General features: G+C 35.1%; 1 protein-coding gene across 4 annotated transcripts in view; it reads right to left on the bottom strand.

Moving 5' to 3' along the window:
- TNPO1 (transportin 1) overlaps positions 1 to 19,583 on the bottom strand; it is an 85,461-nt gene that overhangs the window by 42,163 nt on the left and 23,715 nt on the right. The window contains exons 1-6 of one of the 4 annotated variants that reach the window (XM_064481429.1): positions 13,065 to 13,195; positions 12,819 to 12,932; positions 9,977 to 10,052; positions 6,122 to 6,271; positions 3,246 to 3,352; positions 1,413 to 1,546 (exon numbers count right to left, since the gene is read on the bottom strand). In XM_064481429.1, the coding sequence (XP_064337499.1) occupies positions 1,413 to 1,546; positions 3,246 to 3,352; positions 6,122 to 6,271; positions 9,977 to 10,052; positions 12,819 to 12,923 (572 nt within the window). In that variant the 5' untranslated portion in view covers positions 12,924 to 12,932; positions 13,065 to 13,195. Of the gene's footprint in view, positions 1 to 1,390; positions 1,547 to 3,245; positions 3,353 to 6,121; positions 6,272 to 9,976; positions 10,053 to 12,818; positions 12,933 to 13,064; positions 13,196 to 19,583 lie in introns of those variants that run through there. The other 3 variants (XM_010974985.3, XM_031446636.2, XM_064481430.1) reach the window with 3 other exon arrangements.

Below are 19,583 nucleotides of genomic sequence, written 5' to 3'. Positions count from 1 at the left end.
GTTTACTGCACAGCTAAAACACAGCAGATGGTCATTTACTCAAATACACATTAAAATGAAAAAGTTTAACAGCAACTTGTGTACAAGAGAATCTCAAATGGGTACTAATGAAAACATTCTGTATCACTGAACTTTTTGTAGAAAATGAATTCCCCTATCTAGTTAACTATATCAGGAAGAGTAATCTTAATTTTGAAAATGTTATTATTTATTTGCATGATATTACCACAAGTAAGCATCTATTAAGTTTCCACTATAAGTACAACACTGTAATGTTATCACTTAAGAAGTAACTAAAATTAAAATGAGATAAAAAGAACTAAATAGAAAATCTAAACAAGAAAAAGATGACTAAAGTCCCAATTACTCTCTGGTCACATTGCTGAAACTATAATCCTTTGGAATATCGGTTGGAAACTTAAAGTAAGCCCTAATGGGCATCTGAACTAATATAGAGATAATGCACTGAAGTTCATGCAGTTGGATATCCCTAAATCACTGCCTCTTTAATCACTGCATAATTTTAAAATAGTAATATGATGTATATTCTACATAAAAGCATGAAGTACTGACAACTGGAAATAAAAATCAAAGCAACTAATAATCAGAAGAGCAACGACTTTTCCACAGAAACAATAAACAAAAGGCACGTTAGGGGAAAAAAAAATGTAACCAGGGTTGGGGAGAGGAAAATACAGCCACCTGGGAAACTTCAGGTGAAATCAGTGACACACACTTCAATAGTGTAATAAAGGCATCATGTAATTATAGTTTGACAGGATAGCTGATGGTAATAAACTTAAAGGCTAATTTAATAGTCTAAATATGATATTTCAGTAACTACATGTTAGGAACTGTTTAAGGAACTAGGAATACAGAGAAACACAAAGCAGACCAGGTTAACTTCAGGACTAGCCAACCAGGCCTACTATGTGATTTCAGAGTGTATTCAAAAACTTTTCCACCCTCACATCTAAAATGTTTTTATAATTAGACATAAAACCTTTAAACTAAAATTACTAAGTAAGATGTCAAATTGAAGCAATTTTTATTACACAGCTGCAAATGAAAGTACTTGTTGTACTTGGTAGCATTCATAAATTAAAAAATAAAAAAACAATAAACCCCCAAACACAATTAATTTTAGCCTTACACAAAGGACTTAAAAAGTGTGACTGTTAACCATTACAAATGTAATTAACCTTGTAGACAGTAAACTGTCATAATCAATAAAAATTTCATCAGGAGAAGTCAACATTTCAAAGGTTGTTATTAAATTTCAATTATAAAGTCCACCTTTGTGAAATGGTCAATTATTTTCTGCTAATCACAAAAATACTAGGTCATGCAAAATAAGGGAGTGGTCAGGCTTGTTTCAGAGTTTATAAATTTAATATTGGCTAAACAGGTACCTTATTTTTGGACTACTGTGCTTGAAGAACTGCAAAAATTTGGGAATCATGATGTTGAGAGGACGATCTAAAACATCACTATCTAAAATCTCAGCAGAATCTTCACAAATCTTCTGAAGGGCACCAAATGCTCCCTGTCAAAGACATTTAAATTATCAGAATTAAAAATGAAGCCATTTTAAAAACAAATTGAGGAATATTGACTAATTTGTACGGATTAATGTTCTCAGCCCACATAAAAACTGCCTCTAAAATCCATATTTAGTCATCAATTTAAGAGAAATTATTATACCATTTAGTTATCTAAAACCTCAGTTTAAATATAATGGTACAGTTCAATTTTAGCATTAAGTGACTTAGAATTTTTTGGTTGGCAAGGATTGTAATATATATCATCTAATTAAAAAATCTAACTTCTGTGGTATTCTTGCCAATTTTAAGTCATCACTAATTTTTCTCTTATTAAATACCAGTTTGTTAAAACTGAATGTAAAACTCTACATTTATGTATAAGTGTATTTAACCACTGTATCACTTCTCTTTCTTAAGCACAGAAAGAGGTTTTAATTTTCATCAAAAAAATTACTTAACATAAACCATTCATTGACAAAACCTGTTAAAAGAGCAGGCAATTCAAATGGGCAATAACTTCCCTACAGCCATCTTACACGGAAGTGGCTAACACAGAGAACTCCTGTACACAATATGTAACACCTACTAGTTACCTCAACCACTTACTTTCCTCTGCTTTTCATCAGCAACACCTTGGTGCTTACTTTCCATAGTACAGTTAATTTAAGAATACTGTCCCTTTAAAATATGACTTAGGTAGTAGCCCCCCAATTTCACAATTACCACAGTTTAAATTTTTTATTTTTGCAAAATGTTTGCTTAAAATTTTGATCTCCTTTTATGCCATTACCATTATACCAAAACACTATTTAAATTTTAATCAACTGTTACCTGAGGGCCAAATACTATTTTTACTTTAGTTTTTCTGTAATCTTTAATCTTACAGAAGGCATTACTGGAAAAGGTATATATGAGAATGCAAGATTGTTTTCTTTTTCTTTTAGGGAGGGAGAAGAGTGACTTTAAAGATGCCTTTGCTAACTTTCCCTTTCCCTAGTACTCTCTTCCCCAAGCCAGATCTCGCAACAAAATGTTAAGTCAAAAGACCACCTGATTCCTTTTTGTTCGGTTATTCCTATGCCTGCTCTGTCTCCAAGCCTTACTCTTTTTTGAGACAGAGATCGATCACTGCCTTAAGAGAGGCAAATACCTAAAATGATTTCCATTTAAAACAGATTTCTACCCAAACTGGAAGTCTGCTAATGAAAGAAATGGTTAAGGTAGTCACTAAGTGAGAAATTACAGAAAGACAAATTCATACTGACTCCCTCTCACCTCCCCAAATGGAAAGGTTGCTACTGATTTGATCAGTGGCAAAGGGTCCCCAGCAAAAGATTGTAATTAATAAAGGATTAAAACTAGACTTGATACATCTTATATCAAAAAACAAGAGGCACAAAAACAATTTAGAGAAGCTGAAAACATACTCATGTTCTGGGAATTTGGTAAATTTATTACAATACAGTTATAGAAGGTATTTCCTTGCAGAAAATATAGTAAAGAGGTTTTACACCTTAATGGTCTTCAAAAAAAAACACCAGCAAGATAAATGATCACTAATGTAACAGAAGAAGGTAACTTTAGGCTTCTAAGTTTTGAAATTTGATGTTTCAGAGGAAATTTTTTTTCTTAAGGTTACTAATAAGCAACAAGACAAAGAAAATAGAAAAGAAAAAATACGTATGAAGTAAAAATCGTTACCTCACAAGTGTTGTAATCTTCAGAATCCAACAGGCTACAGAGTTTTGGTAAGAGGTCAGGCCAGTTCTGCAATTCTCCCTTGGAGGCTATAGTTGTAATCAAAATACCTTGAAAGAAAACACACACCTTTAGGGGATCTGACTGCTTTATGTTAAGACACTGCCATGTGAACAACCACAAGCTAATATGCGTGCTTACAGGTATGTGCATGGGGATGTACACGTACACACACACACTTAAATGTTCCGTATCAGCCAGACTTGCAACCCCATGTCAATAACAACATTCATCAAGGACCCTCATGACACATACGTGGAAAACCTACAGCATAAATCAGATCTTTCTAGTCTTGTTTTCCAACACTCCATCTTATTTTTAACAAGTATCTGTACCAAAGACTACAATTTGCTCTTCTCCAACAGTACCAAGAATAATTCTACTAGTTAAAATTATCCCTATTTTGTAGAGATCATATACAAAAGAGTGGAAAGAAAATATACCAAAACGTTAGCAGCACTTACCATTGGGCAATGAGTATGAGTCTGTTAGGTTCAAATAAAAACACATCAGGAAGCTAAGAACAGCTCTCGGACTTAACGTAGGATCAAAACCATGGCCCATGGTACAGAGTGAGAAAGTAGATGGGCCCTTAATTGAGAACAATCCTAGATGCTCACTCTGCAAACAATCCCTCTCCTGCAGACAGGCCATATACTCCCCACAACAGTCTCCATTTACTCAATTGCTGGCAAGGAGATCTTGAATCATGGAGGCTAAGTGCCACAGGCTGACTGATCATGTCACTGACTGATCTAATGATTTCAACTGTGCTGTGTAGCTTAGTTGTAATAGTTAAGGATTATGCAGATACACAAATTTGTAACACAAAAGTTTTGTAATACTTTTCTATGCCTTAGTAAATTTAATATTAGTATAATGTAATATTGCTTGGCAATTACAGATCTTTTCGTACTATAAGAGTATAAACTCTGACAGTAGGCAAATTGTATATAATCTAAGCTTCAAAATACTAATTTGTAAAAATAAAGAAAAAGTTCTCTCTCCATAGTTATTTTGAGAATTCAGTGAACCATGTATACAGAATGCCTGGCATGTAATGAATACTCAATAATTATTACTAAACAGCAAATTCCACTATTCATGTGTACAAAAATTCTCTTTGAATTTTCCACTGTTAGTTTTGAGAAGGTTGCTCCCAATGGTAAAGAGTTAAAAAAAAAAATGCAGAGTCAAGTTCTTGGCCAATATTTATTCTCCACTAAAAAAAATTATATGGTAAGAGGGTCAATGTATTGACAACATTTTAAAGATATAACCCTAACAATCAAGTAGCCTTCTGGTAAGACCAAAAAGCAGCAAGACTAATAGTAGATCTGTTCCTTATTGCCATTTATTCTTTCCTAAAATTGAAATATAAAAGAACCGAGGGAAAGAGACACCACCAATCTGCCTAAAGGAAACCAAGTATGTCTTCAAGCAAGCAATAATAAAAATTAAACACAAGCTACAACAGTCTGACATTTATGACTTCTGCTAAGAGAGCACTGAAGAATGCTGGCAGCCACAAATTCAAATTTATCTTGCCCCATATAATCTCATCCACTTTCCAAAAATCTGATGCCAGCAGAGTTGAATGAATTCTATAGAAATTTTCCCACCTGTGTATGAACATACATAAAAGGATGTTCACTGAAGAAAACCACAAACCAACCATTCATTCTTTAATGGGAGAAACAATTACGCCTATCTAATGGATTACCACATAGTCACTGAAATGTGGTCCTTCCAAATATACTTCCTCGTCAAGATTTCGGCTACGTACTGCTAAGATTAAAAAATTTTAAGAAGACTGGCACACACTCACCATCCTTTTTACCAGAGTAAAGAATTCGGTAGAAAATTAGGAGGGTACATGAGGGTCTATAAAAATAACCTAGGGAGACCCTTTTCTCAAATTATAAATGCCCTCTATCTATCCTATCTAAAATCAGTGTTAATAATAACAGTGTTTAATATTTGAAGGGAAGTTACAGAGCATCTGCTTTTTAAGTAAAAGATGAACTAGGTACTTTTCAAATCCACCATGAGACAAAAGTACAAACACAAAGCACTTTTAACAAAACTGACTGACTCATTATGGAGATTCTTGACTGATTTCTATTTAACTAATATGCCAGATTAATAGAAGCTTTCCAGGTCCTTGTAAAATACAGCTGCTGAAACCCCGTGGCATATTGAATCTGCCCCTTGGTGAACTACTCTATAGTACATCTATTTTGGCTTCCACCAAGTGATGTGTGTTGTGCTTACCAACAGTCAGTTGTGTTGGCTCCCAAATTTATTTATACCAGTTATTATGATAGGAAGTTGTTCTTTTACTGAAAACAAGTTTAACACCCCGAAAAGACTCAAAACTTGCTGTAATTAGGTGTAGACAGGCAAATATTAAGAACAAGGAGGGGGATACAGCAAAAGTAAGGTCCTATACATAGGTTGTTTTACAAAGAAGTTTTTCTTTCCATGTAAAAGAAAGTGAAACTGTAAATTATATCCCATGTATGACACCAGGAAGCCAGATAATTAAGGAACCTAGAGAAAAAACCGTGGTCCTAAACTAATACCACTTGTTAATGCCCTATTGTAACCAACTTTAAGACCAGTGAACCTGGTCTCAATGGCTTAAGAGAGCTTTTACTGTAATTGATAGCATTTTCTCAAAAGCAGCAATGAAAAGTTTTCCCCCATCACAATTTAACATGAAATGGATGACAAAAATTGCTATGGAAATGGTCTGTTATATCAAAACTCAACCCAGTCACAAACAGGATAAGCAAAATTGTTAACAGATTACTTACCTACAGTGGCTCTAATTAGAGGAGAGGAGTCACCAATATTGTTTAAACATTCACTCTTAATAAAGTCTGTTACACCATTTGGGAAGTTTTGAAAATGTGCTTTCACATTATTCTTCAAAATGAGACCACTCAATGATCTTGTGGGTTCATCTGTAATAAAATAACAATAGTACTGAATTTCACTCCATTTCAAAATGTACCAGGAACAGTAACTTTAAAAATATACTCAAAAACTGATTGTAACATTTCAGTAATTTTGCTATAACCAGGAAAAAATACCATAAATGATTATTGAAGGATTAGCGCCATGATTTACAGTTCAGGGTTTCTCAACCTTGGCACTACTGACATCTTGGGCTGGTAATTCTTTGCTGTGGAGTGCTGTGTACTTTAAGATGTTCAGCAGTATCACTGGCCATAGGTGCCAGTATTACCTCTCCAAGTCAGGATAACCAAAAATGTTTCCAGATAATGTCAAATGTCTCCTGGGGGACAGGGGTGGGGGCAAAATAGCACCTGGTTGAGAACCACTGATTTAATTTAAGAGTTAATTTAATTTATATATGGCCACTGTACTCAAGCTTTATTGGAACCTGATATAAACAGCAAATTACAGAACTCAAAGTATTAGTCACTATAGATATTCTATTAAAAAATTCAGTTGACAAAGAATATATGGGATCACCTTCACATACAAATAATTGCCGCTCATTTATATCATGTTTTTCACTTGCCTCTGAGCTAAAAAAAAAAAAAGGGTAAAACAATTTTTAAATTTCCCAAAGTTTTTTTAAAAATAGAATTTACTTAAAATAAGTTTAAACCATAGATGCCGTTAACAAACTTTCGAGAAGTAATTCAATACTAGTAGAATATAACAGATGCTTTAACAATTGGCGTCATCACCAACATTAACAATACTTAACATTTTTCGAATGCTTATTAGGTACTAAACACTGCTAAGTGCTTTCCAAGTAATTTGTATTTGATCCTCACAACCTCATGAGACAGGAATTATTATCTCCACTGCACAAACGAGGAAACTGAGGCCTCTGCCAAAGTCACACAAGGCTACGAAGTGGGGAAGCCAAAATATCAACCTTAGGAATCTGGTTCCAGAGCCTACGCTTGACGCACTGTACAGTATCACCATCCTTAAAAAGGCTAGAAGACATGAAGAGCTGGTGTATTAACAGAATATGCTATTACAGCAGTACTGTCTTACATACCTTATTACAAAATAAAATACCCCAAGCTTGTTCTAGTTACTAGTATGCTCCCAAAGTCTGACTGGCATTGAAATCTTCAAGGGTAAAACACATGGGAGGCAAAAAAGATAGAAATGTTTCTTTGCATATAAACCCCACTCAAGCCACCACAGCAATATAGCCCAGAAACTTTTTATGTCACCTTCTAAATATTTCTTCCTGGTTTCAATTACAATCATTCGATCAGTAACTTAAAATGAAACAAAAACACTTCTAAACTCTCTCAAAATTTTAAAACTGTCACAAAATCAATGAAATAATAGCCAGATATTCAACTTCCTTGAGCAAGAATATTTTTGCCTTAAGTTAGCCCTTAATAATTCAGTCACATAATTTTAAGTGGTATTTTATTTCAAATTTTAATTTCTTTATAAGCAATACACTGTATAATTTTTACGACTAAGATTACAAGATGAAGAGCTTTAAAGAACCACAACATGAGGTGAAATGATTTAAAATTAAAAATACAAAATATTTTGTTAAAATATTTAATTAAAAATATCCCATTCAAAGAAAAAAAAAAAGGGCCATTTCCTCTTTAAAAAAGACTACTAGGCCTCAACTCTCATCTGTGAAGTGAGGGAATTAGATGAGCTGATCTCTGAGGTCTCTCCAGATTTAAAATTTCACTCCACAATTCAGTGTAAACAAATTCACATGACGAGTGGCAAAAAGATTACTAAATAGGCATTTTCATTTTAAGAATTTACTTATGTTCCTTCTCTATTATGGATGGCCACAATGCTGTTTTTTTTTTTTTAAAGAAAATCAGACGTAACAAACTTGTGTCTCAAGTAAATGAATTAACACAGGAAGAAGTATCACGTGTTATACAAATGTAAAGCTCCCACTATGTAGATCCTTTGAGAAATTACTAATAAACAGAAGAAAATACATATTAGTTAGGGTCAAAAAACCTGCATAAAATCCTTTCCAACATGCCTCTTTTGGGAGGCAGTTACATACTCAACCTCTCCTGCTGTTAGAATTATAGGTTTGTCTGCTTTTTAAAATACTTCTCATGTACCCTTATATACCAAGAAAGTTTTAAGAAAGAGTATAATATAACAATCTTAATATTTGGAATTTAGGATGGGGACATGACAGATGGCTTAGTGAAACAATCAGCTTACATTTTTCAAGTAAAATAATTCACTTTAGAAAAGTTCACTTACTAAATATTTAAGTTCTTATAGTATTATCTGATTACAAACTACTACATGGGAAAAATAAAGTTTCTATATTAAGAAACAACCCATATGCATATTTATCAAACTAGGAATATTAATTGCTGAACTTAAAGATATGCTGAAGGACTTTCTAGTTTAAGACAAATTTAGAAAATTTTAAAGTTTCTTTACATATTTCAATCACAAATTCTTATCTTTAAAATTAACTAGGAATTTTGAAAATAATTCAAAATAAATCGCTATACTGTGCACGGATTATTAAAATCTGAATAAATACAAGGTCACTGAGATTACAAGGCCATTAACCTCCTAGTGCTTGGAGTTGAAACCTTACCGTCAGTCTGGTAGTCTAACACAAGCATTCTGAAGATGAAAAAAGCATCAGAGGTAAAATGAGTGTCAGAGTCTAAGACTTATTCCTCAACTCCAAGTGCAGTGTTTTTACTAACTGCACCACGGCTTCTGAAATAATCATCACTGAGTAGGGTATAGTGCTTTCATTTAGAGGCTAGTCAGTTGCTCAGAAAGTACTTGAGTGCCTTCTGTGTGTCTGACAATGTTCCAGGAAGGGAATACTTAAATAACTCTATGAAGAACACCTCTCATTACAATGTAAGCTCCACAAGGACAGATTCTCATTTATTTTCACTTTTATTGCCCATGAGCCAGCAAACTGTCTAGCAAAGAAGGGTGCTCAATATTTCTGAAATGAATTAAGTCTAGAGGGACATATGAGATGTGTCAGAAACAAGCAAATGCCCCATGTCATTTAAAAATCAGACTAGTTTTCAGGCTTTGTTACAGAAGTTTTGTTGCAGAACAGTTAATGAAAAAGTTTCACGTATACTGTTAAAAGTTTTAAAAAAAAGTTAACAATAGTCTTTGAATAGAACGATCCTATTTTTTGTCAAAATTTAAAATAGTACATAGCCATATAAAGGAGTGTAGAATTAAGAGATTAATAACAATTATCTGAGTGATGGGATTATACGTGATTTTTCATTTTGGTTATATAAACTTTCAATCACAAGTATGATCACACGTATAGTTGTATAATTTAGTTCATTTAGTAAATAACTAGTAACTTAGTAAATCCTGCATTCAATCTATATATTAAAAGAATCAATCTTTATGACATTCATGCACAAGGACTGAAGCAAAACAGCAAAGCAGAGTTTGCAACACTCTTTTCATTTGCAAGAATGAGGGAGTTTACTATAAAAACACCAAATTAACAACTGAATGCTCACGAAGCATCCAAATGCTTAGAGTGGTAGTAACTCATTCCACATCTGTAAAGCAAGCATAATGTAATCCTTTGAAATGAGTAATTCTTAGTAAAGAAACTTAAAGTGTGAAAAACTTTTAAGTAGTTATCAAACACAAACTCTACTTACCTTCAGATTTTAATTTTGTAAGAACAAAAATCAAGTAGTTGTTAAAATCTGGATATTGATTGAGTTGTTCCAGTTTCTAGAACAAATAGTAGTTAAGGAAACTTCTCAGTGTAATCTATGGAAGAAATTAAGCATTTTTAATCTAAAATCAAGAATCTCTTTTGGGATTTTTACCTTTGCTTTTTTCTTTTAAAGTCAGAATAAAGCTCTCTTATTAAAACTGTCAATATGCTATTCCAGTGGTGGTTATGTTAAACCTCTTCGGTGCATTATGGCTGAAATACTAAACTTAATATTTTATATCAACTATATTCTCTGCAACATAAACCAAGTTATACCTTCAGCAGCACAAGTGCACACACAGTAAAAATTTTGTTTCGAAACAATTTACTTGAACTTAAAAGGAAAAAAAAAACCCTCACGGGAAAGGTATTTAAGTATAAAATAATGACAAAAATGAAAAGCACTCCAAAGAAACACAAACAAGTCTTTTAAACATCATTTAAGGAAACTACCTTTATAAAATAACTTTTTAACTTAAACTGCTTTTATTAGACTCGTTTGTTCTTTAGAATTCAAAAAATTAAGATAAAATACTATTTATGTGCAAGTCTACATATTAAATCTTATTACATAAAGTCAGTACTATGAAATTATCACACTGCAACAGTTCTGCAACCATGCATCCCACCCACCCCAGGATCTAACATTTTCAGTGACACAAATGTGCACGTATTTTATTTTGTTGACAGCCAATAATGACATAATGCTCTACTGTATCTTTCTTCATGCCCTCTATTATGCTTTATAGTAACACCCCAATTGTGCTTTATTAGACAGAAATATTCTATTTTTTTCCTCAATAGACCTAAATCTTTTTAAAAAATTAAAACCACGATACAAACTCTAGGTATACCACATTAGCTGTTTATCACACACTACAATACCCTCAGTGTTTAGTGACTGGAACACAAATTAACTATCAAAATACCTTTCTCTAGAAAAATTCCAATGGGTAACCACTTTCTTTGAACAAAACTGCCCAGTGATTTCTTTCCTAAGTGAATGGCCAAATTAACATGATATGCCAATGATTTTTCATAAATATTTCCTGATAAGATTCACTTTCTTAGAAATTGAGCTACCTATCCATGATACCCATAATAAGAGTCTTTCAAAAGGTGCTCAAGCCTATACAAAAACAATAATACACTCTTTCCCAAGAAGACACAAAAGAACAAGGTCACCATAAGGCACTTTGAAATATAAAAACACTGTGTATTTTTAAATACTATTTATCTCTGTCTACTGAAATTTAATTTGTTCCTTATGCAGAGAGCATACTATGTTCCAGGCATGCAGAATAAACTGAAAATTTGATTGTTAGCCCAAGCATAGTAACAAACATGTAAAAAGTATTTAATATGTACTAAAACAAGAGATTATGATATATAGTGCTGGGAAAGAAATTACAGTGCGGTTTTGGGCTTGGCTAACTTAGGAAATAACTGGGTCATGTAACACGTACAATTCATTAAATACCAACTTCTATCAAACACAAAAGACTGAGCCACACCAGGGTTTCAGGTACAAGCTCCAATACACACCAAAACGAAAATTCTCCCCTCAGTACTAACAGTACCCAAGCAAAATGACTTAAAAAAAAATAAACCCGAGCAGACCTAAATCATTAACACCTTCATTTCAAAATGAGTACTATTAATTAAAAGATTAGGTACTTACTCATCTATTCAAGGTTTTAAGTTACAGAGATGCAGTACTTCGAGAAACTTATTTACCAAGAGCTTAAGGAATTCTATTTTTGACCCTTACAGTGTTTTAAATTTAAATAAGCTCAAATTACACCAAAAGAGCTTACTTATCAGATTCCATATTAAACAATTTTCCTGCTTATTAATAAAAATTGAGGCTTTTTTTTTTGCAAAAATCACATAAAAGTTTTTTTTAAAAGAATTAACTTCGTCTTAAAATAACAGAGATAAAAAGATTATTTACGATCGGGTGAATTTGTTTCTTTTATTGGATGCGGTGAGAGCTTTCCATTTGACCGCAGTTTAGGGCACTACAGAAGGCACACATAGCAGAGGTTTTTGCTTCTCTTAAGCTTTTCTGTCTCTAAAACCGTAGCAATAGGACACTACACTAGCAAACTCGGTAAAGACTTGGGTAATTGAGCAGTCTTGAGCCAAAGATTTTAAAAAAAAAAAAATCTCACTTGGGAGCCAGGGAGCTTGCAACAGGTGTTGGCATGAACAGCCCTGGGGTGAAGCCTGAGACCCCCCCCCCCCCACTTCTAGGTCTCCAGCCTAGAGGAACCCCAGGCCCAACCCAGAGGCCGTTCAAACCCCGCGCCAGCTCCACCCCATTTCTGGCCGGCGAGCTCCGCCGCGCACACAGAGCCCTCCACCCGGCCTTACGCTCTGCCCGCCGCCCCCACCGCGCCGGGCGCATTGTGTGGGCCGGAGCGCTGGGGGTCCGCACCCTGCCGCGCCGCTCTGCACTCCCTTGGCGGGTCAGCGGCGGCCGGGCGGGGACGTGGCGGCCCGGCCGGCGCACATGTCGCGATCGCGGGCGGCGGCCGGGAGCCCCTGCCTCCCGCTGGCCGGAAGCCGGCGGCCGCGACGGCAGCCTGAACCCGGGGCGCGAGGGCCGCGTGCGCGAGGCGCCGGGCAGGGGCGGCGGCGGTGGCGGGCGGACGGAGGGCGGAGGGATCCGGGGAGCAGGAGGAGGGGGAGGGGCGGGGGAGCCACCCGGCTGCCGGGAGCGGCCCCCGCGCGGGGTGTGAGCTGCACGGGCGGCGACGAGGCCTCGGAAAGGATACTTGTTGCACGGTTCTCTGGATGGTGGTGTCTGGGGACTGGGACTCCTTCAGCAGCTGCAGGATTTGCTGAAGCCCTTGCTCGTCAGGTTTCCACTCATACTCCATCTTGGTTTGCTGCAAATAAAGCCAGACACAGGAAGAGAGGAGCAAATGTTACTCCCCGTGCACAGGCCCGAGTGCTTCCCGCGCCGAGCAACCCGCTTCTCCCCGCCAGAACGACCCCTGCGCTCCCTAGACGCCTCGGACCTGCCTGGGGCGCCCCGAAGGAAGTCTCGGACGGTGAAACCCGGAGAACTGATCCTAGCAGCTCGGCCGCCAACGTCTGCTGCTGCCGCCGCGGCCGCTGAGCGCAAGAAGCCGACCAGACTGAGTCACCGCGAATTTGCAATCTGGCCCCTAGATCCGCTCGGGGGAGCCCCCTGGGTCCTAGTGCCACGCAGTTTCCTCCATCCAACCCAACTCTAATTCCGTCCAGATTATTACTGATTTAAGGGCTAAACAAAAATCAGGTCTTTATCAAAACCCCGCGAAACACCTGAATAGATCTGATTTGGGGTTTTAGTCATTTTAAGTTAATACGGTTAATAATTAAGAGTGACTGTAATAGGGGAAAAACATCTGATAATTACCCTGACAGCTCAACAATACTTATGGAGAAGAAATAAAAATGTTTGCATTTCAATTTGATATATAAAGCACCAAATACTAATAATTAGTCTAAAATATTAAAGATGCACTGCAATCACAACCCACATCTCGATAAACACTGAATGTTGCATTTACATTTGCAGAACTTGACTAAAATAATGCGTTCTTTCATAAACTTCACCTTCCGAACTTTCGTTGAGATAAATTCTATCTGAAATAACCACATTTCACAACTAATGACTTTGGGCTGAAAGAAAAACAAGAAAATGTAATTTTACAATTGGATAGTGTTTAATCCTATTAACGTGTTTTCACATACATTTTCTCATTTTATTATCTGAGCAGAGGAGGTATTATTTGCTCCCATTTGGCAACTATGGAGCAAAAAGGTCTGAGCAAATTACCTCAGTGAACTAGGTGAGATTGAGAACAGAATATAGGTTTCTTAAACTACTATGAATTGCATCTGCTACAATCAATTGTAACTATTATATCAATGACACAGTTTCATTAAAACTAAATGCTTAAACAAAAACAAAACCTAAGTATCAAGCATGAATTATTTGTAAAAACCAAACTGAATTTGCTGAAGGAGAAAATTTTTCATATGGTTCTATTATATGATGGCTTGACACCTGAAATCAGTCCCTTACTAGTAGGCATCCCTTCCTAGCAGGGGTTAAAAGAAATTACCTGACCTTACTGTACCTCTCTAGCATTGTTTAAAAACACACACACACAAAAAAAAACCGAAAAAACTTTTCCTCTCTCCTTCTTTACCTTTATTTTCAGCTTAATATCCTGTAATCTGGCTTTGCTCTCCGAATTCTACAGACTTTTTAAATGACCCAGCTTCCAAAACAAACAACTCCCCCCAAACAAAAACAATTATCTTTTGGACATAATACCTATTAATAATATTGTAGTGTTTTTATTCCAGTCTTCATTCTGTGCATTTATATGTTTTATAATAATAGGGTTGTCCTGTTATTTGCCCAATTGCATATATCATTAAATATTAAAAGTATTTAAAAATGTAATAGTATTTTATTGTGTTGCTGTACCATAATTTTAATAAACTTTTAACTGATATAATATACACAATAACCTGTACAAATCATAAGCTTACAACTAGGTGGATTTTTACAAAGTGAATACACCTGTGTAACCAATCCCCACATCAAGACAGTTACCAGTACCAAGGTTTCTCTTGTACCTTGTCATTAACTCACCCCACAATCCCTATTACAATTTGTCATTATAAATCTCTCCCCCATCCCTTTTGACTTCCTTTTACTTCAGAAACTTTTTTTAAAAAATGATAAAAACAGTACTATAACAAATCAAACATGTTTGGACAATAAAAGTTAATTCAATCCTATCTCTTAAGTTTACCTCCCTGACATAAGGAGTTTTAACAGTTTGATATGAATCCTACACATTTCTCTATTCTCAAACACATATATAATTCTGGTTTGTTTTCTAAGATCATACCACATACTACACTCCACAACTTTTAAACACGCAATATAGCATGGCCATCATTCTAGGCCACTACGTATAGATTTAACATACTTTTTAATAGATGTACGTTAGCCTTATAACTGATAGAACAAAATTTGTTTCTGATTGGCTTCCACCTTGCTTCTACTTTTTTGCCACTATGAACAACACAGCAAAAAACATTCTTGTACTAATATCCCCCTCATAGTAATGGCAACCCAGTGAGATTAGGCCAAATGTACAAGTATTTAAAAATTTCTAATAGTTAATACCAGATTACTTTTCAAAAAGTTATGCAATCCACAGACACCACCATCAACAATGTTTCCCATATATTCACCAGCATGATCTCTTAATTTTTGTGAATCCAATGAGTGAACATTTTAAATCTCTCCTGATACTGGAACAGGGAGGGAATGGGAGAAGTGGGAGTGGGGAACCTAAAAGTCTGAGCCTTACTTATGAGTTAGAGCTGCCAGTAAGTATATCCCACCTGTTGAGGTGACAAATAGCCTACTTAAGTCCTTAGCTGCCTTTCTGAACAAAAAACTAATGCCAGGGGCCAACAGTAGCCAAGTCCAAAAGACACCTTCATCATATCAATCCTGAGTGAGGATGACCGCCCTGTAATATCATTACCATACTTCCTTTTTTATCCCTGCACTCAAATAATTTTTTTCTCTTTGAACAGCTTAGTATTAAGAACATTTAATTTGATTAGCCAATGATGATAGGATAAGAAGAATTGAGACAATCTGTTCTGTCACACCTTACTCAACTTATCTGGAACAAAAACCTCTCAAAAATATTTGATTGCTAATTGCTTGATAATCTCAGGCCACTTTGAACTTCTAAACCACATTTTTTTTCTGTAGTAAAACATATGTAATACAAAATTCAGCATTTTAACCATTTAAAGTGTAAAATTCAGTGCCATTAAGTACATTCTCATTGTTGTACAATCCTTACCACCTCTATCTCTAGAACATAATACATTTTAAAAGCCATTAAAATTAGGAAGAACCTTATCCTAGGGTAGCCAGAGATAGTGTTATTTAGATAATGCCTTAAGTACTTCAAGCTAACCAAGCACCCTAGACTTACGAGGTAGAAATCATTTATTTAAAGAATAAACTATATATTAAATAGAATATCAAGATTAACACTGAATTTTCTTAAAATAATGACTATTTTTCTTTCATGTTGAATACTCAGACATAAATGTTTCAAAGAAGGGAAGTAGTACCTCAGATTTTTCTCTTTTGGAGTACATAAATTATGCTGATTGGTCCATGACATTCATGGTAAGTACCCCGTTGCCCCAAAAGGCATTTCAGTAAGCCAAGACAGTTAACTGAACTACCGAGATAGAAGATGGCACCAGAATAAAAAGCCTGTAAGAGGTAGGTTACTATAAAATAACATTATGGGCCTTCAGAAGATTAAAACTTCCTCAAGAATACTAAGCAGTTAAGAACTTAAATTAGTGTTAAAACTGAATTTACTAGAGTTGATGTGAGGTAAAGAAGCCAGACTGGTTGAAAAAAGTAAAAAATATCTAGTATCTTCCCAGCTGGAGGGGCTGTAAAATATAGTTTAAAAAGCAGACAGGAAGTCTGGACTCAACCAACCTAAATTTAAATCCACACAGTAGCTGTGAAAACCTGGGAAAGTTAACTAATCTCTCTGAGCCTCAGTTTCCCAACTATAAAATGAGAGTATACCAACTCTGGAATAGGATTATAGGTACCTGCCTGGCATACAGTATGGTTTGAAATATAGTGGTTTTAATTGTTACAGCAATGGTTTTCTACTACCTGCAAGATAAAATCTAACTTCTTTTCATGGAAGAGGCTCTTTATGATCTGGCCCATCCCCTCCAAGGACAGCTTTATTTTTTCCCAACTCAACCTCCAACTTTTATGCTCCAGTATTACCAATTGTGCCTCTCATACCTCTGAACCTTTGCATAGGGACTTCCTGTCTGGAACGCCCTCTTTAAATGTGACCACTTGTATTTTTTACCACTGATCTAGAGTTAATGGCTATTTCCATTTTAAAAACTGTCGTAATTATTTCTAGGTCTGTCTTAGTAACAGAACATGTGTTCCTTGAGAACAAGGACAGTGTCTTTTTGCCCTCTTTGCCTAGCAAAGTGTGATTCAGTAAGTATTTGTTGAATAAATACTATTGTTGTTCATTACTCAAATACTATTATTGTCCATTAATTCAACTGAATAAATATTAAGCTGAGCAGCTACCATGTGCTCAGTGAGCATTAAAGATTCAAAGGTAAGTAAAATACTGTCCGTGCCCTAAATTCTCATTTAGTGACATTGACAGATGTGTTGTCTATGAATGAAGTATATGAATGAAGTGCAATAGGAACAGAGAGGAAAGTGAATATATTCTGCCAGGGAAGAAAAGTGATTTTATCCCATTTGGTTCAGAGCTTTTTCTCTCTCCTAATTTCAATTAAATTCAAACAAATATTTACTGAGCAGTCAAATGTTTCTACCTATATGGTGAATCACTATGAATGTGATAAATGTTGCCATCAGTGACACGACTTCCCAAAATGGTGAACAATTATTGGTAGAGTTCCAAACAAAACAAGGTACAATCTTCCTTCAATAATACAGTAGTTTTATTCCTGGAAAACTCAACATTTAATTAAAATCATGCAAAAAATTCCACATGCATGTGTGAAACTGAGTTAGGCTCCCGGCTCTGACAACTATAAAGATTTTTTTTCCCACCTATGTGACTACTTAATGGGACATTCAAAAGTCACTCAGGACTATATCCATGTATATACATGACAGGGATATTGTGCTGTACACCAGAGATAGACAAATTGTAATTGACTGTACTTAAATTAAAAAAAAAAAGTCATTCAGGACATAACATTGTAAACTGACTATACTTCAATAAAATAAATAAACAAAACAAACAAAAAAGTCATTCACGGTTCCAGACAATTCTTGATGGTGAAAATCTAGCCCCTCTCAGCCCCACCTAATAAATGGCAAGAGCACCTCCCAATCACTAGGACATCCCCTGCCAGAGAGAAGCACTGCTCAGTGGAGAATGACTGGTAGGGATAGTGCAAGGGGCTGTGGGGACATTATGTTAACCCAGTTAAGAGGCCAGGAAAGACTTCCTTGAGAAAGTGACTTTTTACCTGAAATCTAACAGGAATTACCAAAAAGTGAAAATCTAACAGGAATTACCAAAAAGTGAAAGTGAGAGGAAGACAGGGCTAAGAAGACTTCACTGACTATGTCAGAAGTTTTGGACTTTATCCTAAGGCTAACAGAAAGCTTATGAAGAGGGTTATAAACTCATTAAAGAAATCATCAAATAAAAATATGGAAAAGGATTACTCCTCCAGGAAGGAGAAGTAGGGAAGGACAGGTTCATCACCTGATGTTAAGTATTATGTTTTCACAATATGCATAATATTTTTATAATAAAAATTATTTTAAAAAATCCTATCAGACTACAACATAGGAAATCATTAGAGGGGCAGGAGATGCCACAGAAAGACCTAACTATCCAATCTGCATTTACAATGAAGTTCCAGTTTGTTAGGGGAAAAGCTGTCATATTTCAGACAGAGCAAAAATACTACCAAAAATCCTGGTACTTAAATATTACAGACTTAAACATGTCTATTACTTGTCAACAATAGTGATAATTTTTTTTTTCACTACAGGCAGTGTCCTAAGCCTATGTTAACTAATTTATTCCTCAGAACTCTATAATGTATTTATATATATATATATTTTTTTTTTAATTGACATATAGTCAGTTATAATGTGTCAGTTTCTGGTATGCACCATCATGTCCCAGTCATACATGTATGCATTTGTTTTCATATTCTTTTTCATTAAAGATTACTAATGTATTAACAACATTTTACAGATAAGTAAATTGAGACACAGAGAAGGTTACTCAGATAGTAAATGACAAAGCCATGACTCAAACCCACCTAATCTGGTTCCAGAGTCCAGTATCTAAGTTCTTGACATCAGTTTCTGTAACTGGGAAACTAATCATAAAGAAAACCACTTGTAAACTAAAGAAATAACATGTATTTGATACCTTTGTAGTTGAGGTAAAAGAGAAAAGTAAAAATTATACTTCACTATTGTAAAAATTATAATAGATCTAAAAAAAGTATGTATACAGGGTGAAAACATGATAAAAGTGACATACTTCAATAGCATTGAGTGAATGAATTTGAAACATTCTAAATCCAATCTTCATAACATCCTTTTCTTGTAAGTGGGTGGCAAGTATTATCTTCATTTGACAAACAGATAAATCAAAATACAGCTTAATTTGCTGAATCATTTGCTAAACGTGAATCAGATCTATAGACTTCCAAAGTAAATGTCCCTTATATTGTTTTTTATTTACAAAAAGATGCTATGATAAACAAGGAAGAAAAAAATCAGAGATATCCAATGAGCTAAAAAGAACATGATTAAAAAAATTATTTAATAAAAACTTTCATAAGAAATTGTACAAAAGATAAGAGAAGGGAAAGAAGGAAAAGTCTGAAGGCTGCTGATTATTGACTTTTTAAAAATAAGATTTTTTTTAATG

This window comes from Camelus dromedarius, chromosome 3, assembly GCF_036321535.1.
Source record: "Camelus dromedarius isolate mCamDro1 chromosome 3, mCamDro1.pat, whole genome shotgun sequence".
Taxonomy (NCBI): Eukaryota; Metazoa; Chordata; class Mammalia; order Artiodactyla; family Camelidae; genus Camelus; species Camelus dromedarius.
This window is presented reverse-complemented; position numbering and strand designations above follow the sequence as displayed.